At 37.9% G+C, this 27,067-nt stretch overlaps 1 protein-coding gene across 15 annotated transcripts in view; it reads right to left on the minus strand.

Moving 5' to 3' along the window:
* VPS8 (VPS8 subunit of CORVET complex) overlaps window positions 1-27,067 on the minus strand; it is a 299,937-nt gene that overhangs the window by 172,227 nt on the left and 100,643 nt on the right. For 9 of the 15 annotated variants that reach the window (XR_009601662.1, XM_060419760.1, XM_060419734.1 and 6 more), the window contains exons 23-27: window positions 22,494-22,583; window positions 19,061-19,112; window positions 5,700-5,742; window positions 4,206-4,278; window positions 3,807-3,926 (exon numbers count right to left, since the gene is read on the minus strand). Coding sequence is in view for 13 of the 15 variants with exons in the window: in XM_060419760.1 (XP_060275743.1) it covers window positions 3,807-3,926; window positions 4,206-4,278; window positions 5,700-5,742; window positions 19,061-19,112; window positions 22,494-22,583 (378 nt within the window). In the remaining 2 variants the exon portion in view is untranslated. Of the gene's footprint in view, window positions 1-3,806; window positions 3,927-4,205; window positions 4,279-5,699; window positions 5,743-18,351; window positions 18,436-19,060; window positions 19,113-22,493; window positions 22,584-27,067 lie in introns of all 15 variants that reach the window. The other 6 variants (XR_009601661.1, XM_060419722.1, XM_042233599.2 and 3 more) reach the window with 1 other exon arrangement.

Below are 27,067 nucleotides of genomic sequence, written 5' to 3' on the forward strand. Positions count from 1 at the left end.
TTCTATTCAGACAGTAAAGAATCTATCTGCAATGCCGGGAGAATTGGGTCCAATCTCTGGGTTGGGAAGATGCCCTGGAGGAGGAGGGCATGGCAACACACTCCAGTATTCTTACCTAGAGAATCCCCAAGAACAGAGGAGCTACGGTTCATGGGGTTGCAAAGAGTTGGAAGGACCGAGCAATTAAGTAAGGCAAAAAGCTTCAGCGGCTATAAAGTCCAAACTTCCTACCATGGATAATAAAACTCAGTCTCTACCTGCCTCTCTGGATTTCTCTCTCTCCGAAGAATTCCTTAAAGATGTGGCCATACTGAATTTTTTTCAATTACCTTAACACACACCGCTCTATCTTATTTCCAGGTCTTTCTACATACTCTGTCCTTCGACCTGAAATACTTTTCCTTATCCTTAACCAGACTTCTACACATCCTGTGACACTCACCATCGACATCACTTCATCCAAGACACCTTCCTGACCCTTCCACTAGATCCCCCTACTAAATGCTCTTACAGCATCCTGCATATCTCCAGTGACATGTTTTATACCGTGCTACAGTTACTAATCGACAAGCTGGATCCTCTTCCTCCACAAAGGCAAGGTTTATATCCTGTCAGCCCAGGGTACACACACACTCAGTACAGTATGTTTGACATACTTGGCAAATATTTGTCAAGTAAATGACAGAGATTTTATCACAGTCTTGCTATCAATATCAATATCATAATTTAGACATAACCATAAAGACTCCACCAGAAAATTACTAGAGCTAATCAATGAATATAGTAAAGTTGCAGGATATAAAATCAACACACAGAAATCCCTTGCATTCCTATACACGAATAATGAGAAAGTAGAAAAGAAATTAAGGAAACAATTCCATTCACCATTGCAACGAAAAGAATAAAATACTTAGGAATATATCTACCTAAAGAAACTAAAGACCTATATATAGAAAACTATAAAACACTGATGAAAGAAATCAAAGAGGACACTAACAGATGGAGAAATATACCATGTTCATGGATCGGAAGAATCAATATAGTGAAAATGAGTATACTACCCAAAGCAATTTACAAATTCAATGCAATCCCTATCAAGCTACCAGCCACATTTTTCACAGAACTAGAACAAATAATTTCAAGATTTGTATGGAAATACAAAAAACCTCGAATAGCCAAAGCAATCTGGAGAAAGAAGAATGGAACTGGAGGAATCAACTTGCCTGACTTCAGGCTCTACCACAAAGCCACAGTCATCAAGACAGTATGGTACTGGCACAAAGACAGACACATAGATCAATGGAACAAAATAGAAAGCCCAGAGATAAATCCACACACATATGGACACCTTATCTTTGACAAAGGAGGCAAGAATATACAATGGAGTAAGACAATCTCTTTAACAAGTGGTGCTGGGAAAACTGGTCAACCACTTGTAAAAGAATGAAACTAGATCACTTTCTAACACCGTACACAAAAATAAACTCAAAATGGATTAAAGATCTAAATGTAAGATCAGAAACTATAAAACTCCTAGAGGAGAATATAGGCAAAACACTCTCAGACATAAATCACAGCAGGATCCTCTATGATCCACCTCCCAGAATGCTGGAAATAAAAGCAAAAATAAACAAATGGGATCTAATTAAAATTAAAAGCTTCTGCACAACAAAGGAAACTATAAGCAAGGTGAAAAGACAGCCTTCTGAATGGGAGAAAATAATAGCAAATGAAGCAACTGACAAACAACTAATCTCAAAAATATACAAGCAACTTATGCAGCTCAATTCCAGAAAAATAAATGACCCAATCAAAAAATGGGCCAAAGAACTAAATAGACATTTCTCCAAAGGAGACATACGGATGGCTAACAAACACATGAAAAGATGCTCAACATCACTCATTATTAGAGAAATGCAAATCAAAACCACAATGAGGTACCACTTCACACCAGTCAGAATGGCTGCGATTCAAAAATCTGCAAACAATAAATGCTGGAGAGAGTGTGGAGAAAAGGGAACCCTCCTACACTGTTGGTGGGAATGCAAACTAGTACAGCCACTGTGGAGAACGGTGTGGAGATTCCTTAGAAAATTGCAAATAGAACTACCTTATGACCCAGCAATCCCACTGCTGGGCATACACACTGAGGAAACCAGAATTGAAAGAGACACATGTACCCCAATGTTCATCGCAGCACTGTTTATAATAGCCAGGACATGGAAACAACCTAGATGTCCATCAGCAGATGAATGGATAAGCAAGCTGTGGTACATATACATAATGGAGTATTACTCAGCCGTTAAAAAGAATTCATTTGAATCAGTTCTGATGAGATGGATGAAACTGGAGCCAATTATACAGAGTGAAGTAAGCCAGAAAGAAAAACACCAATACAGTATACTAACACATATATATGGAATTTAGGAAGATGGCAATGACGACCCTGTATGCAAGACAGGGAAAGAGACACAGATGTGTATAATGGACTTTTGGACTCAGAGGGAGAGGGAGAGGGTGGGATGATTTGGGAGAATGGGAATTCTAACATGTATACTATCATGTAAGAATTGAATCGCCAGTCCATGTCTGACGTAGGGTGCAGCATGCTTGGGGCTGGTGCATGGGGATGACCCAGAGAGATGTTGTGGGGAGGGAGGTGGGAGGGGGGTCATGTTTGGGAACGCATGTAAGAGTTAAAGATTTTAAAATTTAAAAAAAAAAAAAAAAAGTGATCACATCAAAAAAAATAAATAAATAAAAAATAAAAAATGAAAACTAGTAAAATTCTTTGTTGCTCTCTAGGACGCTTTCTGAACCCCTGCCCTACCACTTCTTGTTTCTTTTTTCCTCCAGGCCAGACACTAAATACACTTACATTGTATCCTGGACGTCTAAGGTCTCCTAAACCAACTAGATTTGACTTTCATTTTCTAAGTTTCTTTTCCCTTCTTCCTCTGCTATTTAAGTTACTACTTCTGAAATCAGATTTTCCAATTAAATTAATGCAAAACGTGATATGAGTGGAATCTCAATCTTCTCACAGGCACTTTTAAAAAATTTAACAGTTTATTATTCAACTTAAGAGTACTATGTGTTCATTAAATAAATTTAGTTCATCTCAAAGATATAATCACTATTAACATTTAGATATATTTCCTTCCTATTTCCTTCACATTTTTTTTAGTCAGTCTGCTGTTTCACTAGATACTAAAATATAAGCACTGTCCACATTATCAAAAGCTTTTAAAAAAAGCAACTACAATATGGCTTAATTAGGAAGATGTATCATGTTTTATATAATTATTCCCCTGGGGGCATTTTCACAGCGAATCTGGCTTACCTAGACCTCTCTTTAATAAAAACAGGTATAAGGATATTTTTTTCAGCAGGAAGCTTCCACGTTTCATTTCAACTCTAGCTACTTCTACTATCATCATCACCACACGTTCATTCAGAGCAATCTGCCATCTTTAGTATGCAAACAACAACAATTTACGAAATAAAGGATGTACCACATCTAACTCTGCTTTAACTTTTTAATAAGGATGTGTCAGAAAGAGACATACAGACAGACACAAACACTCAGGGAGAAAGGAAAGAGAGGGGAGGAAAGCAGGAAAGGAAGGGTAGGAAGGAGAAAAAGAATTAGAAATTACGGATGGCACAACAAAATTAAACATTTGAGACCCTGACTTACTGCTAGAGCATAAAAATTGTATCTGTGTAAGGACTATTATTCATCTTTCTATTAATTAACACCCCAACTCCTTTTAAGAATACCTTAGAATCACAGTATTTCTTACCAGTGCCAATACATTTAGAAATTCTCGTGTGTCGAAATGCAGCAAAGTCCGAATATAGGGATAGATTTCTTCTTCAGGGGGAGCTTCTGTTGAATGCAGGCGAATTAGAAATTCAAAAACCTGCAAGTTGAAAAAAAAAGAAACTTGATTCTTTTCTCACAAAGTATCTTGCTGAAGCAATGATTCCCATTTGTATAAAATAAAACCAGGTTGAATTTAGTTTAAATTGCCACTGGGTTATAACTTCTCTAACCTCTCAGCTATAATTACTGGCTCCAGTGATGGTGTGCAGGTTCTCTCCTGTCACAGCAGATAGCTGCGGACCCATGTGCAACCCTCAATTACAATTTGTCTTTACTGCATTTTAAGAGAGTAAAAATGCTATGAAAATGTACCAACCTGGTTTTTAACCAAGGGAACAAGATCTTCAGGGATGTCACCCAGCGGATAGGCACGACCTGCTAGACAACAGCTAGAAGAGAAGAAATTGAGCGGATTTGGTGACTCTTAATGGGCTAACTTCCTGGGAACACACTGTTCTCAAACCTAAGATACTAGTCTGATGTTTAAGCAGGCTCAGCTCTTGTCAGTTAGGTCAGGTCCAAATTCAGATTGAGATGATAACCAGTTCAGAAAACATGGGTAACAGAAGGTGGTGGTGAAATAACACATCCTGTGACTGAGTAATGATTTTCGTTTCTTTTTATTTTTCCTAAGAAAAACCCAAGCTGCACTAAATGAACAAGAAGGAATAAGGGCAGATTACCTAAAAGTCTCACACCCAACATCTGGAAAGAATCTGACAGCATCATTATACTGTTAACAGGTAAAAGCCTCAGGTTCGCAGAGACTTTTAAATCCAGTGGTTTTAAGACTGGTGAATAAAGATGAGAAATGAGCTAGGCTAAAAAATATTTGTGATCGGACAAGCCTTTGGGGAGAATTAGAATCTCACGAGAAATTAACTATACGGTTTTACCTCTAAACCAGACCTTCCTAATGGCTAATGACTAGCTCTGGGGGCTGAGTTATAAACTGTCTTCTGAATATGTCCTTATTTTGGTGGCAGGGGGTGGGGATGAGTAAATTTTAAACTTCTTTGAAGTGGTTATCAATTTTGAATGTTACAGACAACTGGATACCAGCATATTCTAAAAAGTTTAAAGTGCAGATGATAAAGAGCAAGGCAAATGCTACATATGTTCTTCTATACTAAAGAATCGAGGTAACAAATGTGAAAGAGGTCTCAAAGTTAATAATTCTGATGCATACAGAAGCTAAAATGATGTGCCAGCAGGTTCTGCCACCTTCCTGCCTACCTGCCAGCCACTTATTTATGTAAAAGCTCTATTAGGACACAATTCTGAGCTTGCATAGTCTATCAGAAGAACTCTGATCCAGGAATAAACAGATAAACATTTCTGCTTACTTCAGTCACTAACTTTGTTCATGATGCAAACTAATTTCTTGCCCTTATACATAAAATATGGACAAAAACATATCCCATATACTTGGTAGTAAAAGTAAAATACTCTGTATCAAGATTTCTCAACCTCTGCCCTACTGATATTTCGGTATTCTTTGCTGTAGGCACTATCCTGTTCACTGCAGAATGCTAAGCAGCATCCCTGGCCTCTATGCATTAAATGCCAGTGGCATCTCTCCTGACCCCAGCTGTGACAAAGCAAAATGTCTTTAGACATTGCAAATACATGGCAGAGGAGAGCAACGGTGGGGGACAGAATTACTGATTGTTCAGAAGCACGGCTATACATGAAAGAATGCTGAAAAATGAAAGCACTATACAGATTAAGAGATGACAGTACCTCTGAGAATATAGGAGACGTTTTTTAAAAGAAGCATACACACATAAATAAATTAAAAATCTCTTACCTAATATATACAAGAAGCTTGTTGCCCATAACAACTTGCTCATCTAAAATAGAAAAGTATCTTTAGCAATTCTCTCTCAAAAGCTTTTCAGAAGTATAATCTTTATGTGGAAACAACTAACAACAACAACAAAACTTTGGCATTTAAGGTGCTCTAGGTTTACTCCCAAACAATAGAAAAGTGAGATAAGACCACTTTAATTAATACTTTTTTTTTTTTTAGAATTTCTAATAGATTCTTTTCACAGACACAAAATCAGTCAGTCATTCAAGGGTACACATACAATAAAAGCTGTAAACCTTGTATAGGGATCTATGTATTGTTGGCGTGACTAATAGCTTGAGCCAAGAAGTGTTGAACAGGCAATGATTTGACAGATTAACTAATTAATATTAAGGTATAATTATAATACCTTCTTATTTGTAACATGGACTCTTACTACCTACAATATTCTAGGCTAGAAAGGTCATTGTTCACAAATGTTTAAGAAACTGAAGACTAAACACTCTTTATGACCTTTTGTATCCTAAAGTTATGTCTAAGATTTAACATTCTGTCATCTGGAAGTATAAATTTATTTCTTGGTTAAAAGAAACTGGAAACATAATTAGACCAAGTTTTAGGCCAAAAGATCAAAGTTAACAAAGAATAGTATAAGAGCATCAAGAAGGGGTGAAGTGATCAGCAATCCTTATGGCTGGTAGGAATTTACGGTTGGTAATGCTGATGAACTGAAATTTTTGACAAGAATACTGGAATAATGCAAGCAAGTATACATATCTTAATCAATAATCCTTTATAAAGACTCCAAGTCTGTGTTGTTGTATTTGCAAATAAACTTGAATTGCTCAAAATTACATGAATAATTACATTCTGCTTCAATTCCAAACATTTTTTCCAATCAATAAACTTTTACTTTTGTAGAGAAGTTTTAATCATGTTACAGCAAAATTCAGATGGAGGTATAGAGATTTCTTGTATATCCCTCATTCCTACACCACACAACCTCCACCACTACCAACACCCTGCACCAGTGAGACCTTGTCATCAATGAACAAACATTAGCGTATCATTACCGCCTAAGTCCACAGTTCACATCAAGGCTCACTTTTGCTGCTGTACACTCTACAGTGTGTCATTCGCTCAGTTGTGTTCAACTCTTTGCGACCCCATGGTCTGCCCATGGAATTCTCCAGGCAAGAATACTGGAGTGGATTGCCCATTCCCTTCTCCATGCGACCTTCCTGACTCAGGGAACGAACCTGGGTCTCCTGCATTGCAGGCAGATTCTTTACCATCTGAGCTGCCAGGGAAGCCCTGTACACTCTATGGGTTTTGACAAATGTATACTAACATATACCCACCATTATAATATCACAGAAGAGTTTCACTGCCCTAAAAATCCTCTACTCTACCTATTTGTCCCTCCATTCCCTTTAACCCCTAACAAACGCTGATTGTTTTATTGTCTCCATAGTTTTGCCTTTTGCATCATGTCATATAATTGGAATCCTAAGTCGTCGCCTTTTCAGACTGGCTTCTTTCACTCAGTAATGCATTTCATTTTCCCCCACATCTTTTCATGGCTTGATAGCTCATTTATTTTTGGTACTTGACGATATTTCATTGTATGGATGTACAAAGTTTATTCACTCATTTACCTACTAAAGAACATCTTGGTTGCTTCCAAGTTTAGGCAGTTATGAAGAGAGCTACTATCCACATTTGTTGTGACGCCTTTGTGGAGATAGATTTTCAACTCCTTTGGGTAAAGGAGTGCAGTTGCTGGATCATACAGTAAAAGCATGTTTAGTTTTAAAAGCAATTGCCAAATTGTCTTCCACACTGGCAATACCATTTTGCATTTCCACCAGCAATAAATGAGAGTTTCTATTGCTCCACATCCTAGCCAGCATTTGGTGGTGTTGGTGTTTCAGATTTCAGCCATTCTAATGGGGGTATGTGCTGGCATCCCATTGCTGTTTTAATCTGTAATTCCCTAACGGTGCGGAACATCTTTCAGTATGTTTACTTGCCATCTGCGTATCTTCTTTGAGATGTCTGTTCAAGTCTTTGTTCATTGTTTAATTGCATTGTTCATTGTTTAATTGCATTATTCATTTTCTTATCGTCAAGTTTTAAGAGTTATTTATATATTTTGGATAAGAGTCTTTTGCAAATATTTTCTCCCAGTCTGGATTACCTTCTCATTCTCCTGATGTGGTCATTTGCAGAGCAGAAGTTTTTACTTTTAAAGAAGCACAGCTTATCAATTACTTCTTTCATGGATAATAATCTTTCTTTCATGGATAGTGCTGTATCTAAAAATTCATTACCATGACTACAGTCAACTAAATTACTGCCTGTGTTGTCTTCTAGATATTTTACAGTTTTGCATTTTCCAATTACGTCTATGGTCCACTGTGAGTTAATTTTTGTGACAGGTGTAAGGTCTGTGTCTAGATTCACTAGATTCACATTTGCTCCTTGGAAGAAAAGCTATGACCAACCTAGACAGCATGTTAAAAAGCTGTCACTTTGCAGGTGGATATGCAGTTTTTCCACCACCATTTGTTGAAAAGACCATCTTTACACCAAAAGCTTCTTCAAAGATCAGTCAACTATGCTTAGAGAGTCTATTTCTGAGCTATTTTGTTCTACCGATATATTTTTTTATTCTTTTGCCAACACCACATTGTCTTGATTATAGTGAAACTGAAGTTGCTCAGGCGTGTCTGACTCTTTGCGACACCATGGACTATAGCCTATCAGGCTTCTGGATCCATGGGATTTTCCAGGCAAGAGTACTGGAGTGGGTTGCCATTTCCTTCTCCAGCGGATCTTCCTGACCCAGGGATCAAACCTGGGTCTCCTGCACTGCAGGTAGACACTTTACCCTCTGAGCTAGGTTTACATTAAATCTGAAAGTTAGGTCGTGTCAGTCCTCCAACATTGTTCTTCTCTCTCAATACTGTTTTAACTATCCTGAGTCTTTTGCTTCTCCATATACATTTCAGAATAAGACTATTAATATCCAAAAAATAACTTGCTGGGATTTTGATTGGGATTGCACTGAACCTATAGATCAGTTTGGTACAAAATGACATCATGACAACATTGAGTCTTCCTATCTATGAACACAGAATCTCTCTCCATTTATTGAGTTCCTTGATATCTTTCATCAGAGTTTCGTAGTTGTCCTCATTTAGATCTTGTACATACTTTGTCAGATTTATACATAAGCGTACTAATATAAATGGTATTTATACCATGAAATACAATGAAATTAAAAAGACCCTTGCTCCTTGAAAGAAAAGTTATGACCAACCTAGACAGCATATTAAAAAGCAGAGATATTACTTTGTCAACAAAGGTCTGTCTAGTCAAAGCTATGGTTTTTCCAGTAGTCATGTATGGATGTGAGAGTTGGACTATAAAGAAAGCTGAGTGCCGAAGAATTGATGCTTTTGAACTGTGGTGCTGGAGAAGATTCTTGAGTGTCCCTTGGACTGCAAGGAGATCAAACCAGTCTATCCTAAAGGAAATCAGTCCTGAATATTGACTGGAAGGACTGATGCTGAACCTCCAATACTTTGGCCACCAGATGCGAAGAACTGACTCAGTGGAAAACACCCTGATGCTGGGAAAGGTTGAAGGCAGGAGGAGAAGGGGACAACAGAAGATGAGATGGTTGGATGGCATCACCAACTTGATGGACATGAATCTGAGCAAGCTCTGGGAGTTAGTGATGGACAGGGAAGCCTGGCTTGCTGCAGCCCATGGGGAGGCAACGAGTCTGACACGACTGAGTGACTGAACTGAATGGATAAATGGCAGTGTGCTTTTATTTTCGAATCCCACTTGTTCACAGAAGGTATATAGTAAAGTGACTGCCTTTTGTATATTAACTTTGTATCTGCAAACTTGCAACAACTGCTAATCAGTTCCAGGAGTTTGGGGGTCAATTCTTGCCGACTTTCTACATAAATGATCATGTTACCTGTAAACAGTTTTATTTCTTCCTTCCCAATCCATATACCTTTTATTTCCTTTCCTTATCTTTCTGCACTAGCTAAGACTTTCAGTATGATGTTGAAAAGCAGTGGTAAGAAAAGGACATCCTTGCCTTGCTCCTCACCACTAAGTGTCTCACCAATAAATATGACATTAGCTGTAGGTATTTTGTAGATGTTCTTTATCAAGTTCCACAAGTTTTTCTCTATTCCTAATTTGCTGAGAGTTTTTATCATGAATAGAAGTGGAACTTTGTTAAATGCTTTTTCAGCATCTACTGATATGATCATGTGATTTTTCTTCTCTCATTCTTGACTTTCAAATGTTGAAGCAGCCTTGCACACCTGGGATAAACCTCACTTGGTTGTGGTGTATAATTCTTTTTATAACTTGACAGATTCAATTTGCTAATATTTTGTTGAGAATTTTTGTTTTTATATTCATGAGAGATACTGGTCTGTAAGTTTTATTTCCTTACAATGTCTTGGTTTTGGTATCAGGCATCATAGAAAAAGCTAGATAATATTCCCGGAGTTCTGTCTTCTGAGAGATTGTAGACAATTGGTATAGTTTCTCCCTTAAATTTAAGTTTAGCAAAATTCATCAGTGAAACACACCGGACCTAGCATTTTCTGTTTTAGAAGGTTATTAATTACTGGCTCAATTTCTTTAATAGGTATAGGCTTATTCAGATTATCTATTTCTTCTTGTGTGAGTTTATCTTTCAAAAAATAGGCCTGTTTCATTAGGGTTATCAAACTTATGAGCATAGAATTATCCATAATACTCTTTTATTATTACTCTTCTAATGCCCATAGGATCTGGACAACTATCCCTTCTTCCATTTCTGACATTAGTAATTTTGTGTCTTTTCTCCTTCTTATCCAAGCTAGCCTGGCTAGAGGCTCAGATTTTATTGATCTTTTCAAAGAAAAAGCTTTTGGTTTTCACCAACACCCCCCCACACACACACATAAACAATTTTCTCAACTGATTTCTTATTTTCAGTTTTATTAATTTCTCTAATTTTCATTACTTTTCTTTTGCTCACTTTGATTTAATTTGTTCTTTTTCTAAATTCCTAAGGTAGAAGCTTAAGAGTATTGATTTTAGATTTTTCTTCTTCTCTAATATATGCATTCAGTGTTATAAATTTCTCTTGAAGCTCTGCATTAGCTGCATCTCACAAATTTTTTAAGTATTTTCATTTATTTCAAAATACTGTTAAATTTCTCTTGAGATTTCTCCTTTGTCCATGTATTAGAAGTGTGTTGTTTAATCTCCAAGTATTTGGAGACTTCCCAGCTTTCTTTCTGGAGAAGGAAATGGCAACCCACTCCAGTACTCTTGCCTAGAAAATCCAATGGACAGAGGAGCCTGGTAGGCTGCAGTCCATGGGGTCGCTAAGAAACTTTTCACTTTCATGGATTGGAGAAGGAAATGGCAACCCACTCCAGTGTTCTTGCCTGGAGACTCCCAGGGACAGGGGAGCCTGGTGGGCTGCCATCTCTGGGGTCACGCAGAGTCGGACACAACTGAAGTGACTTAGCAGCAGCAGCAGCTTTCTTTCTCTTAGTATTTTCTAGTTTAATTCCATTATGGTCTGAGAGTAGGATTTATATGATTTCTATTCTTTTAAATTTGTTGTGCTTTATGAACCAGAACATGGAGTTTTTTATATTCTGCTTTCATTTTTGCTACATATATACATGAAAGGTAATATTCAAGTTTGTTTCAAAAGGATTAGTTTCAGGGCTACTGAAAAGGGACTAAGAATAAAGAGGGATTAAGACTCTACCAAATGATCTTCCCTGTTCCTGTCCTTACAGAAAGAAAAAACCAGAAAACCTAGACATGATATGAAAAGCTACCTGAAGATACTGAAAAGGGAACAGAAGTAGTAGACAAATCTGGTGGGAAGTTCACATTCTCTGGGAACAGGACAGACTGGCACCCACAAAGTAACTGCACACAGAGGCTGTAACAGAAAGAAAACTAATCTTTCTGGGAGAAGGGACCAGAAAAGTGAAGGAAACCATGAATGCGGAAGAGACTAGTGAAATCTCAAAATAGAAAGAGTCGAAGAGGGGATCTTCAAACTACCTACCCATATTAGTGACTGATCCCTAAGCTGCTGTATATGAACAACAGTCAGAGCAGCTCATCCAGAAAGAAAAAGTCAGAACCAAGACGAGAGTTCACTCCTGAAGGTCCTAGAGTAGTTGGTTTCAGTGTGGAGTTCGTGTGCTCAGAGGAGAGGAGACAGGGACTTGCACAAGTAAATTACCATCACTGGAGGTTTGCAGTCTGAGACCAAGTGCAGTCTGTGTGCCAAGCATAGTAGCAGCTGGGGGCTCACGTGGGAAAACCAGCAATCTTTCTGGTTGGGGAGCTCAAGAAGTTAGGTGATGTGAACAGTCAATAGACTGGCAGAATCTTATAAAAAAGTAAGCCAGAAAGAGGATCTTCAAACTTGATTACCTTCATTATTGACTGACCCTTAAACCACACAGATGGAACAGAATCAAAGCAAACCAGCTAAGGACACAGGACCTTTTGAGAAGGGACTGGAGCCACAACAGAAACAAGAGTTTGCAATTCAAGCCCAACCAAGAAAATTACCTGATAAGACAATGAGAAAAAATTATTGGTGGAAAAAATAACAGAATCCAGAATCTCCATAATGTAACATTCAAATATTCAGGATACAATCTAAAATATTTCATCATATTTCATGTGATGAAACAAGAAAATAAAACATATTATATTTTTCTTAAGGGAAAAGAAAATCAAGTCCAAATCTGAAATGAACAAAATGTTAGAACTGATAAGAATTTTAAATCAACTATTATATTTATCCTCAATGAAACAAAACAAAATATGTTTCATCACATGAAAATCTGAACAGATAAATGAAGAGATTCTGGAGAGAGACAGAAGCAATAAAAAAGAACCTAATGAAAATTACACAACTATAAAATATGATCATGGAAGATAAATATTCACAATGGATTTAACAGCTGAGTTGACATAAAAGAGAGTGAATCTGAAGGAAGAACAGAAACCATCCAAGGACAAGGACGGAGAGGAAAAAGGCCAAACCCAACAAAAACAAAAGCCAGAGGGACTGACCTATAAGATGATGGAGGGAGAACCTCCAATAATCTGCTCCTCCATGAAACCAAAGAGAACACTGGCAGATATGATCAAAATCAACTTTCCCAGAACTCTCGAAATTACTTAAGGCTTCCAATAATCCTAGGAATATTTAATTCAAGGAAAATGCCTGAATGTCAGTAAGAACAGTGAGCTTCACAGTGGTTTAACATTACCTAGTCCCACTCGCTTTTTCCCAGCTTCACCGTAGCTTTGAAACCAACAAACAGTCTTGCGACTGTGGGAGCTGTGAAAACCAGCACCCATGCAACCATTCAAGGGGGCAAAATGGGTTTGGAGTGCCCCGAAAGCCCATCCCTTAGAGAACTATCACTGTTTAACCTATTTGGCAGCTCACTTAAAAGCTGCATTCTAGGGCTTATCTTTCTCTGTCCTGACTCAGAGCTTACTCAAAGCAAACAGCACTATCCTCAAGGGATATTTAACTTTACAGGTACCAGAGGTAGTGCACCAGAAGGAACTGATTAAAGACCCACCAGAAAATTTAAAAGGAAAAACTGGAGAATGGAGGTCTTCAGGGGCTTTTAAAATTTTCAAAATATTTCTGGAACTCTAGAAGGACATGAACATGTACAGGTAAAGGGCTGTGGACACATGCAGGAAAGACCTGAAAAGACTTAAAAACTATGCCTGACTTTGAGGATCTGCACAAGCAGGAAGTAAACGCTAATAAGGCAGAATTGTAAAGTGTCTACTGCAGCATCAGAACTCCAAAATAAAATAAAAGCTGACAGACCTAAAATAAGAAATAGATATTTCAACAATAACATTTAGATACCTCAATACTCATTTTTCAATAATGGATAGAACAATTAGAGGAAGATGAACAGGAAATAGAAGTCTTGAACAAAACTATAAGCCAACTAAATCTAACAGACATCTATGGAACATTCTACTCAACAACAAAACACATTCATTATTTTCAAGTGCACTTGGGATATTCTCCAGAATAGGCCATATATTAGGCTATAAGTTTCAATAAATGAAAAAAATAGAAACCATACAAAGTATGTTCTCTAAGTACAATGGAAAGAAGTGAGAAATCAGTGTCAGAAGGAAATGTGAAAAATCCAAAAATATGTGGAAATTAAACAACATACTTCTAAATACCAATATCTCAAGGCAAATTATTGGAGAAGGAAATAGCAACCCACTCCAGTGTTCTTGCCTGGAGAATCCCAGGGACAGGGGAGCCTGGTGGGCTGCCATCTATGGGGTTGCACAGAGCCGAACACGACTGAAGCGACTTAGCAGCAGCAGCAGCAGCAAGGCAAATTAGAAAATACTTCAAGATGAATGAAAATAAAGATACAACAGACACAACTTACGGAACACAGCTAAAGCACTGCTTAGAGATATCTGCAGCTATAAACACCTATTTTTAAAAAAAAAGGAAGAAAGAGTTCAAATCAATAATCTAGACTTTCACCTCAAGAAACTAAAAAAAAAAAAACCCCAAGGCAAGAAGAAGTAAATAATAAAGGCTAAGCAGAAATAAATTAAAGAGCAAAGAAAAATAATACCACTAAGATCAAAATTAGTTCTTTGGGAAAAAAAACAATAAAATTGACAAACCTTTAGCTAGACAGATCAAGAAGAAAGAAGACTCAAATTACAAATATTAGTAATAAGAGACATCACTATAAACCTTATAAAAACAGAAAGAATTATAAGAGAATACCATAACCATTATATGGTAACAGATTAAATGGACACATTCCTAGGAATATAAAAACTACCAAAACTGATTCAAGAAGAAACGAATAATCTGAACAGACTTAACAAGCAGAGACTGAACTAGTAATTTAAAAACTTCCAACAAAAAATATTCCAGGCTCACATGGTTTTATTAATGAATTCTACCACATATTTAAAGAATTAACACCAATCCTTCAAAACCTCTTCCAAAAGACAGAAGAGTGAACACTTCCCAACTCATTTCATGAGCAAGTATACCAAGATATCAAATATACTTGATACTAAGACCAAAAAAGAAAAGATATGAAAAGAAAATTATACAACAATATCTTTTATGAAGACAGCCATAAAAAATTATCAGAAAAATTTAGCAAACTCAATCTTAAAACATGTAAAAACAATTATATTGTGACCAAGGGAGATTTACTCCAAGAACATAAGACTGACTTAACATATAAAAATGAATCAAGTTTATAAACCATATCAATAAAATAAAGGATAAAATCCACAAGATTATCTTCACAGATGCAGAAAAAAGCATTTGATAAAATCCAACCATTCCATGTTAAAAACACTCAAATTAGGAACAGAAGGCAACTTTCTCAAAACGATAAGGCCATCTACGAAAAACCGACAATTAACATCATATTCATGGTATCTGGTCCCCTCACTTCATGGCAGATAGATGGGGAAACAGTGGAAACAGTGGCTGACTTCATTTTGGGGGAGCTCCAAAATCACTGCAGATGGTGACTGCAGTCATGAAATTAAAAGACGCTTACTCCTTGGAAGGAAAGTTATGACCAGCCTAGACAGAATATTAAAAAGCAGAGACATTACTTTGTCAACACAGGTCTGTCTAGTCAAGGTTATGGTATTTCCAGTAGTCATGTATCGATGTGAAAGTTGGACTATAAAGAAAGCCGAGCGCCGAAGAATTGGTGCTTTTGAACTACGGTGTTGGAGAAGACTCTTGAGAGTCCTTTGGACTGCAAGGAGATCCAACCAGTCATCCTAAAGGAGATCAGTCCTGGGTGTTCACTGGAAGGACTGATGTTGAAGCTGAAACTCCAATAATTTGGCCACCTGATGCAAAGAGCTGACTCCTTTGAAAAGACCCTGATTTTGGGAAAGACTGAGGGCAGAAGGAGAAGGGGATGACAGAGGATGAGATGGTTGGATGGCATCACCAACTCGATGGACATGGGTAAACTCTGGGAGCTGGTGATGGACAGGGAGGCCTGGCATGCTGCAGTTCACGGGGTTGCACAGAGTCAGACATGACTGAGCGACTGAACTGAACTGAAGTTAATGGTAAAAAACTGAATGCTTCCCCCGTAGGCAGAAAAAAGCTAAGGATGTCCATTCTTGCCACTTCTGCTCAACACTGTATTGGAGGTTCTAGACAGATCAATTAGGGAAGAAAAATAAAAGGAATTCAGATCAGAAAGGAAGAAGTAAAATTAACTTTATTAACAGATGACATGATCATATAGCTGAAAAATTCCAAAGAATCCATTTTAAAAATTAGAACTGGTGAATGAAGGATGCAGATACAAGATCAATATAAAAATCAACTTTACTGCAAATACCCTGGTGGTCCAATTGTTAGGACTCAACACTCACTTCTGGGGCTGGGGTTCAAATCCTAGTTGGGAAATTCAGATCCTGCAAGCTGCTGGTTTAGCCAAAAAACCAAAAAATTAATTTTATTTCTATACACTGCCAATGAACATTCTGAAAATGAAAATGAAAATGAAATCCATTTATAATGGCATCAAACTAAATAAACTAGGAATAGATTCAGCAAAAGAAGTATATGACTTGTACACTGAAAACCGCAACACTGAAAGAAATTAAAGAAGACCAAACAAATGGAAAGATAGACTGTGTTCATGGAACTGGAAGACTAATAATGCTAAAATAGCAACACTCCCCAAAATGATCTATCAATTCAAAGCAATCTTCTCTCCAAATTGATCTATCAATTCAAAGCAATCTTTATCAAAGTCTCAGCTGTCTTTCTGCAGAAGTTGAGAAAACAAACTGATTTTAAAAGACCAAAATAAATGGAAAATATATATCCATAGGTTAGAAGACTCTACATTAAGATGGCAATCCCCTCCGCCCCAAAACTAACCTATAGAATCAATGCAATCCCAAACAAAATTCAAGTAAGCTTTTTAAAAGAAACTGATAAGCGGATTTTAAAGGTCATTCAGGAAGGCAAAGGGCCTTTTATTCTGAAAAAGAATAAAGCTGGAAGAGTAAAGATACCTGATCTTAAGACCTACTACAAAGTTATAATCAAGACAGTATATTATTGGCATTGGGCTTCTCAGGTGGCACTAGTGGTTAAGAGCCTGCCTGCCAATGCAGGAGAGGTAAGAGACACGAGTTCGATCCCTCAGTCGAGAAGATCCACTGGAGGAGGACATGGCAACCCACTCCAGTATTCTTGCCTGGAGGAATCCCACGGACAGAGGAGCCTGGTGGGCTACAGTCCATAGGGTTGCAGAGTTGGACACAACTGAAGCAACTAAGCACTGACATACAGGCCAATGGAATGTAACAAGAAGTTTGGAAATAAACTCATACAGTCGGTTGACTTTTGACAAAAATCAATTTTTTGCAAAAAAAAATTTTTTTCAAAAAAGATGTACAGATAATTCAATAGAAACAAGATAATCTTTTTCAAAAAATGGTAGAGGAACTGATAACTATAGAGGGAAAAGTCCCTGAACTTCACCTTGCATCATATATGAAAGCTAACTCAAAATGTATTACAAAACTGAACATAAATACTAAAACTATTATATCTCTACTGAAGTCGCTCAGCGTGTCCGACTCTTTGCAACCCCATGGACTGTAGCCTACCAGGCTTCTCCCTCCATGGGATTCTCCAGGCAAGAGTACTGGAGTGGGTTGCCATTTCCTTCTCCAGGGGATCTTCCCGACCCAGGGATTGAACCCAGGTCTCCCACATTCCAGGCAGATGCTTTCACCTCTGAGCCACCAGGGAAGCTCTAGAAGCAAACAAAAGATAAAATCTTTATGATGCTGAGTTGGACAAAGATTTCTTAAACAGAACACCAAAAGTCGAAAACTAAAGAAAAACAAAATAAATAAAATGGACCTCATGAAGACTGAAAACTTTTGTTCTTTGAAACATGGTTAAGAAAACAAAACAGTAAGCAACAGACTGGGCACAAGATTTTGTGAAACCCATATTTAAAAAGGCCTTGTATCCAGACTACACAAGGACTCTAAAAGGCTCTGATGGAGATTTCACACACCCAGAATTCAATAATATGAAGTCAAATAACATCTCTTCTCTACCTTTCTAGAAAGTGCTAAAAGATTTAAATGGATGATTCATACAAAAAAAATCAGTGAATGGGCAAAAGCACATGAAAAGATGCTGAACATCACTAACCATGAGGGAAATAAAAATTTAAACCACAATGAGATACCATTATCCACCCACTTAGAATGGCTAAATATTTTGAAAGACTGACAATACCAAGCGTTTGCAAAGCTATGGAGCTATCAGAAATCTCTTATACTGCTGATGGGAATGTAAAACAGTATACTCATTTTGAAAAACCAAACAGCAATACTTCAGAAAGTAAAACACATATTTACTATACAATCCATCCATTTTAATTCTAGATAGTTGTCCAAGAAGAATGAACATATGCCCAAGAAAACTTATTCACAGCTATGGGTCAGGAATGGGGGATAAGAACAACATAAGGGATACCTGTGGTGATGAAACTGTTCTGTGCTGTGATCAATGTGAATATTTGGTTGTGATACTCTGCTTTAGTTTTGTAAGATGTTGCCACTGAGGGAAAACGGGTAAACAGTATGCAGGATCTCTGTGTCATTTCATACAATTGCATGTGAATCTACAATTTCCTCATAATAAAAAGTTTAATTAAAAACATAACAAAACTCATTCACAAATGGAGCAGCGTTACTTATGATAGCTCCAAAACAGACGCAACTGGGTCCTTCAACGGATGAGTAGATAAACCAGTGACAGTATACCCAACCCGTGGATCACCATTTTCAGCAACTAAAGGGAACAAAATCATATATGCAACAACATGGGTGAGTCTCAAATATACTGTGCTAAAGTGAAATAAATAAAACACCGAAACTAAATACTATGTACTTCTATTCACATGAACAGTAGTTAAAAAAAAAAAAAAAAGGCACAGTAAAAACCATAGGTCAGAACTGCCAGGGGATGGGACGGTGGGGAGTCGAGTACAAGGGACAGAAGGGAACCTTGTAGTGTGGGATTATACAGCTCCTTCTACAATTTGAATATGTCAGTTGTTACATGACCATGTACAATTATCAAAATTCACACTGTACACATAAAATTGGTGAAATCTACGTTATTTAAATAATGTTTTTAAACACAAAAAAGAGAAAAACATTAAGGCTTAGAAAATTAATACCTGTTAGCGTCTTTCCTGCATTCAAAGGAGGTGCAATGACTCTGAAAAGTTTCTGCATGAAAATTAATAGAACAATCAACATCATCTTTAAAAAAATATTTCAAAAAATAATTAAAATCTTATGCTATAATCACCTTTCCCTGACTGGATTAGTCATTTGCTATTAAGATTAAATATAAAAACTTTTAATGTGGACATAAACTGTTTCAGTAGGATCACTAAGAAATAATCATTGCTGTCATATTCCTCACTGAAAGAAACCATTTAACAAATACCAGTTAGAAAAAAAGTCTTTGTTGAGAGCATTATTTCTAATATAAGCTATCCTTAGACTCCTAAAAGAGCTTTATGGGGACGACCCAGAGAGATGTTATGGGGAGGGAGGTGGGAGGGAGGGGGGTTCATGTTTGGGAACGCATGTAAGAATTAAAGATTTTAAAATTAAAAAAAAAAAAAACATTAAAAAAAAATACTAAGCAAATCAAAGGATTAGCAGCCCACCAAAACAGTAAGATTACTGTAAGCTGAAAACATGTGAACAATCAGCAGCCACAGAAAAAGACGTCGAAATGGAAGCAGAGCCTATGAAAATACAAGATTAATGGCAAAACTACGCTGGCCTTCCTGGGAGGGAGTTCACTGTTTTGGGAGAGGACAGGCCTTTAGCACTGGGAAGTGGGGGCAAATCCAACTATTCATTAGTACCCAAAAGCCCAATAAAGCTCTTCATATTTTCCAAGGAAACCTAAATCCCTCCCCCCTCACACCCTAAGTTTCATTAAACTGGTAGATAAGCCTCTCCCTCTGGCTGTGTAGTGATTCACTCATTTCTGAGTTCTCCCAGTACAAGTGTGAAGAAACCTTTTCCCCTGTCAGTCTGTTCATTGTCAACTAATTCACAGTCTTCTCCCCACCATTCAGATTTCAGATGGTAGAGGAAAAGTTTTCCCTCCCAACACAAGGCACTATTATATCAGAAGCAGCCAAAACTAGAACTAAGGAAAGATTTCAGAGACTATGGTAATCAACTCAAATATGATGACACTGTCATTCTAGAAAAACTAGAAAATTTCAAAAGGCAATACAGTTCCTCTTTTTTTTAAGTTTTTAGTTCACATTAGCGTATAGTTGATTTACAATGTTGTGTTGAGGGAGGAACATGCTGAGCTGACTCATCTTGAAAAAAGAAGGAAACTCCATCTTGCACTTTCAGTGAGCTTTGGACTTATGTGCCTGGTAGCCAAGGGGATAACATACCTACAGCCCAAACTGGCCTCCTGGACGTGATAAACACCAGATTCCAAACCAAGATTTCCTGTTGCCAGAAAGAATGTAATAATCCCCTATGTAGTCAATCACCTTTGTAATCTTTATGGTGCCCATTGGTGCAGGCTACAAGGTATAACTAGCTAACCCTTCTGATTATGAATCATGGCTGTAACCTGATTGTATCTCCCTTTAACACTTTCCAGTCTAGGTTTAAGGAATTTGGGGATGTGGGCTTAAGCACTACACTTAGTGTATATAAGGTTTTCACAAAAAAAGTCGGTCGGGGTCCTTGGCTAAGAGGAGACTCTGCCTTGGGCCTACCGGTGTAATAAACTGCACTCCACTATCTGCACTGTCCTTCTGAGTGAGTTTGCTTCCCGGAACGCGTGGCAACAACAGTGTTAGTTTCAGGTGTACAGAAAAGTGATTTAGTTATACATATACATATATCTATTCTTTTTCAGATTCTTTTAATTTGGACCTCTTTAAACTGAAATAACTAAACTTTAAACACTGAATAATGATTTCTTTACAGGCAGAGAATTATAAAAGGGCAATCACAGGATGCCTCTAACTTCCCACTGCTAAAATCTCCAAATAACTATTTAATAACAAACACCAAGCTCCTGCTGAAAGTCATTAAACTTGAAAACTACTCAACAAAAAACAAGGCAACCTCAACAGTAAAGTGTTCCATCTGAGATGCATAGCTATAAATACAAACCAGACTGAGCAATAAAAAATCCACACAAAACAAAAACTTCAAAAGCAGCAATAACAAAACCCCACAACCATTTTTATCAACATAGAATGCATCAAATCAGAATCTGTTTACAGGGATTATTTTGAGAGAAACTAGACACTGCATTAATTATTCCTAATTGTGGTTTAATAGTTTAATTGTGGTTTAAAAATGGAGAACATTTTTGCATGCACAGAGGTCATGGACCTCACTGAAGAGGCAGCTGAGAGGTGTTCAAATGTTAAGAATACTTATTTGAAACACAGTCAAAATCAAAACCAGTGCGGGAAGGCTGTGACACTCATCTGGAAAATGACCAAGAGAAAAGAAGTACACAAAACTTAAGGAGTTAAGAACTAAAGGGATATTCACCTTCCAAGTGAAAAGAAATCTGAAATATCATGGAATGACTGCTGACTTAAATAATACTGTAAATGCTTTCGGATGTTCATTAAATATGCAAAAATGTTGGCTGGACGCCTTCAAGAGACGCCTGGATCTTCTGATCCAGGTAATGCAGTCACTGTAATAACACAGTGGGCTGGCAGGGCAGTACATGCGTGCTAAGTCACTTCAGTCGTGTCTGACTCTTTGAGACCCTATGGACCGCAGCCCACCAGGCTCCTCTGTCCATGGCATTCTTCAGGCAAGGATATTGGAGTAGGTTACCATTTCCTCTTCCAGGGGATCTTCCCGACATACCCACAGTCCATAACCCTTAATTCTGTCTTCAAATTTAAAGGAACTAACATGATGGAGACAGGTTTGTTTCTTTTAAAAATAAACCCAAGTGCTTTTTAGGTGCTCTTTTCTAATGGTAAGGATAATAAGAAATTCTAATGAATGCTAGAAAATTCTGAAATGGGAAAAGCAACTTAGCTATTAACAAATAATGACTTCTCGCCATTTTTAGGAGTTCCCCCTAGCAGAAGATAGCTACAAAACAGCATTACTCAATAGTACCATTACTCCATATACAGTAATAAGAGTATTACTCTGTTATATAATTGAATAATTATTCATTGATAAATAATAAATAATTATTCCATAGTATAGACTAAATTTCTTATAACTTCTTATAACTTTCTTATAACTTATAACTAAATTTCTTATAAAAGCTACAATAATATGAAAGTCTTTTAGAAAAAAAACTTAGAGTCTCACAGGCTTTTATTTATTGTTCCCTGGGATTTAAACACCTACTTATGCAGATAAAAAGAATGCAATGGCATGTAGGTATATGAAGGTATAAAACTATAAAGACTATCTAAAGTCCTGAACAACAATGGGTGCAAGTCTAATAAACCTACAAGACAATTTAAAGTGAGTGGATGAAAACAAGCTATTCAAAGCAAATGGAGAGAAGGGAAAAAACATTAATAGATAATATTAAATATGTGTACAAATTAGGAAGAATCTTACCTCCATTGGACTAATAAATTCATTCATGCCTCTGTTGTAGACATAGATCATAGCATCATATAGTCGATTTTCCCAACACATGAGAACTATCTGTAAAAAGGAAATGTTGCTTGGTCCATACAATTTAGTAAGTCTCACCAATTATTTTCCTCAAAGCTTTAATTATGGGGAAGATTTTTAATTCCCTTTCCTAATTTTTCTTATTCCTTCTCTGAAAAAAAATCTGAAATTAAAGTACTCAAACACAATGCCAGGGTAAGAGCTGTTGTAGGTTCAATGTTACTTTAAATAGTATAATAGATACTTTCAAACATCCTCTAATATATGATTTTATTTCTCTATCCTCCCCCTTTCCATATCCATTCTACCTCTGGTCTCTAGTTCTACAAATATTTACTCAACTTTTATATTCAGTTCCTCTCCTCAGCATTGGGATAATACGTAAGACAAATCCAGATCTAGTCTCTACCCTGACAGCACTTCCATTCATCCTGGACACTCACCAAGAGAAGGGGCACAAAATAGTATGTGAATTATGATTTGGGGAAGATACTCAATTACGCAAATAGTTCATTTACAAATGTGGTAAGTCTAAGGAACCTGTCTTGGTCTGGTGTATTCAGAAGGTCATCCCTGAAGGAGCAATATTTAAGTCACCTGTAAAGCCCTGACTTGAAGTATGGAGAACATCATACTCTGTTCCTATGAGAGCTAAATTATAGTACTGAGTGACAGGAGAAGACTGAAGTAGAAGAGCAGAGGTCAAAAAAGGAAAATGCTAAGGGACAGCCAAAGAGGTTCAGAGGACCTAACGAATGCATGATATTAAAAGACGTTTGCTTCTTCAAAGAAAAGCTATGATAAACCTAGACAGCATATTAAAAAGCAGAGACATTACTTTGTCGTCAAAGGTCCATATGGTCAAAGCTATGGTTTCCCAGTAGTTACGTATGGATGTGAGAGCTGGACAATAAAAAAGGCTGAGTGCCAAAGAATTGATGCCTTCAAAATGTGGTGCTGGAGAAGACTTTTGAGAGTCCCTTGGACAGCAAGGAGATCAAACAAGTCAATCCTAAAGGAAAACAACCCTGAATATTCACTGGAAGGAATGATGCTGAAGTTCCAATACTTTGGCCACCTGATATGAAGAGCCAACTCAATGAAAAAGACCCTGATGCTAGGAAAGACTGAAGACTAGAGGAGAAGGGGCAACAAAGGATGAAAAAGTTGGGTGGCATCACTGATTCAATGGACGTAAGTTTGAGCAAACTCTGGGATGATACAGTGGAAGTGAGAAATAGATTTAAGGGACTAGATCTGATAGAGTGCCTGATGAAATATGGACGGAGCTTCATGACATTGTACAGGAGACAGGGAACAAGACCATCCCCATGGAAAAGAAATGCAAAAAAGCAAAATGGATGCCTGGGGAGGCCTTACAAATAGCTGTGAAAAGAAGAGAAGCGAAAAGCAAAGGAGAAAAGGAAAGATATAAGCATCTGAATGCAGAGTTCCAAAGAATAGCAACGAGAGATAAGAAAGCCTTCTTAGGCTATCAGTGCAAAGAAATAGAGGAAAAGAACAGAATGGGAAAGACTAGAGATCTCTTCAAGAAAATTAGAGATACCAAGGGAACATTTCATGCAAAGATGGGCTCAATAAAGGACAGAAATGGTATGGACCTAACAGAAGCAGAAGATATTAAGAAGAGGTGGCAAGAATACACAGAAGAACTGTACAAAAAAGATCTTCACGACCCAGACAATCACGATGGTGTGATCACTCACCTAGAGCCAGACATCCTGGAATGTGAAGTCAAGTGGGCCTTAGAAAGCATCACTATGAACAAAGCTAGTGGAGGTGATGGAATTCCAGTAGAGCTATTTCAAATCCTGAAAGATGATGCTGTGAAAGTGCTACACTCAATATGCCAGCAAATTTGGAAAACTCAGCAGTGGCCACAGGGCTGGAAAAGGTCAGTTTCCATTCCAACCCCAAAGAAAGGCAATGCCAAAGAATGCACAAACTACCACACAACTGCGCTCATCTCACACGCTTGTAAAGCAATGCTCAAAATTCTCCAAGCCAGGCTTCAGCAATACGTGAACCGTGAACTTCCAGATGTTCAAGCTGGTTTTAGAAAAGGCAGAGGAACCAGAGATCAAATTGCCAACATCTGCTGGATCATGGAAAAAGCAAGAGAGTTCCAGAAAAACATCTATTTCTGCTTTATTAACTATGCCAAAGCCTTTAACTATGTGGGTCACAATAAACTGTGGAAAATTCTGAGAGAGATGGGAATACCAGACCACCTGACCTGCCCCTTGAGAAATCTAGTAAGAACTGAACATGGAACAACAGACTGGTTCCAAATAGGAAAAGGAGTACGCCAAGGCTGTATATTGTCACCCTGCTTATTTAACGTATGTGCAGAGTACATCATGAGAAACGCTGGGCTGGACCAGCACATGCTGGAATCAAGATTGCTGGGAGAAATATCAATAACCTCAGATATGCAGATGACACCACCCTTATGGCAGAAAGTGAGGAGGAACTAAGAAGCCTCTTGATGAAAGTGAAAGACGAGAGTTAAAAAGTTGGCTTAAAGCTCAACATTCAGAAAACTAAGATCATGGCATCTGGTCCAATCACTTCATGGGAAATAGATGGGGATACAGTGGAAACAGTGTTATACTTTATTTCGGGGGGATCCAAAATCACTGCAGATGGTGACTGCAGCCATGAAATTAAAAGACGCTTACTCTTTGGAAGAAAGTTCAGTTCAATTCAGTTGCTCAGTCCTGTCCGACTCTTTGCAACCCCATGAATCGCAGCACACCAGGTCTCCCTGTCCATCACCAACTCCCGGAATTCACTCAGACTCACATCCATCGAGTCAGTGATGCCATCCAGCCATCTCATCCTCGGTCGTCCCCTTCTCCTCCTGCCCCCAATCCCTCCCAGCATCAGAGTCTTTTCCAATGAGTCAACTCTTCGCATGAGGTGGCCAAAGTAATGGAGCTTCAGCTTTAGCATCATTCCTTCCAAAGAAATCCCAGAGTTGATATCCTTCCGAATGGACTGGTTGGATCTCCTTGCAGTCCAAGGGACTCTCAAGAGTCTTCTCCAACACCACAGTTCAAAAGCATCAATTTTTCAGTGCTCAGCCTTCTTCACAGTCCAACTCTCACATGCATACATGACCACAGGAAAAACCATAGCCTTGACTAGACGGACCTTAGTCGGCAAAGTAATGTCTCTGCTTTTGAATATGCTATCTAGGTTGTTCATAACTTTTCTTCCAAGGAGTAAGCGTCTTTTAATTTCATGGCTGCAGTCACCATCTGCAGTGATTTTGGAGCCCCAAAAAATAAAGTGTGACACTGTTTCCCTATCTATTTCCCAAGAAGTGATGGGACCAGATGCCACGGTTTTCGTTTTCTGAATGTTCAGCTTTAAGCCAACTTTTTAACTCTCTTCTCTCACTTTCATTAAGAGGCTTCTTAGTTCCTCTTCACTTTTTCAAATAAGGGTGGTGTCATCTGCATATCTGAGGTTATTGATATTTCTCCCAGCAATCTTGATTCCAGCTTGTGTTTCTTCCAGTCCTGCATTTCTCATGATGTACTCTGCATAGAAGTTAAATAAGCGGGGTGACAATATACAGCCTTGACGTACACCTTTTCCTATTTGGAACCAGTCTGTTGTTCCATGTCCAGTTCTAACTGTTGCTTCCTGACCTGCATACAGATTTCTCAAGGGGCAAGTCAGGTGGTCTGGTATTCCCATCTCTTTCAGAATTTTCCACACTTTATTGTGATCCACACAGTCAAAGGCTTTGGCATAGTCAATAAAGCAGAAATAGATGTTTTTCTGGAACTCTCTTGCTTTTTCCATGATCCAGCAGATGTTGGCAATTTGATCTCTGGTTCCTCTGCCTTTTCTAAAACCAGCTTGAACATCTGGAAGTTCACGGTTCACGTATTGCTGAAGCCTGGCTTGGAGAATTTTGAGCATTACTTTACAAGCGTGTGAGATGAGCGCAGTTGTGTGGTAGTTTGTGCATTCTTTGGCATTGCCTTTCTTTGGGATTGGAATGGAAACTGACCTTTTCCAGTCCTGTGGTCACTGCTGAGTTTTCCAAATTTGCTGGCATATTGAGTGCAGCACTTTCACAGCATCATCTTTCAGGATTTGAAATAGCTCTACTGGAATTCCATCACCTCCACTAGCTTTGTTCATAGTGATGCTTTCTAAGGCCCACTTGACTTCACATTCCAGGATGTCTGGCTCTAGATGAGTGATCACACCATCGTGATTGTCCGGGTCGTGAAGATCTTTTTTGTACAGTTCTTCTGTGTATTCTTGCCACCTCTTCTTAATATCTTCTGCTTCTGTTAGGTCCATACCATTTCTGTCCTTTATTGAGCCCATCTTTGCATGAAATGTTCCCTTGGTATCTCTAATTTTCTTGAAGAGATCTCTAGTCTTTCCCATTCTGTTCTTTTCCTCTATTTCTTTGCACTGATAGCCTAAGAAGGCTTTCTTATCTCTTCTTGCTATTCTTTGGAACT

The sequence above is a fragment of the Ovis aries genome, chromosome 1 (genome assembly GCF_016772045.2).
Source record: "Ovis aries strain OAR_USU_Benz2616 breed Rambouillet chromosome 1, ARS-UI_Ramb_v3.0, whole genome shotgun sequence".
In the NCBI taxonomy this organism is placed as follows: domain Eukaryota; kingdom Metazoa; phylum Chordata; class Mammalia; order Artiodactyla; family Bovidae; genus Ovis; species Ovis aries.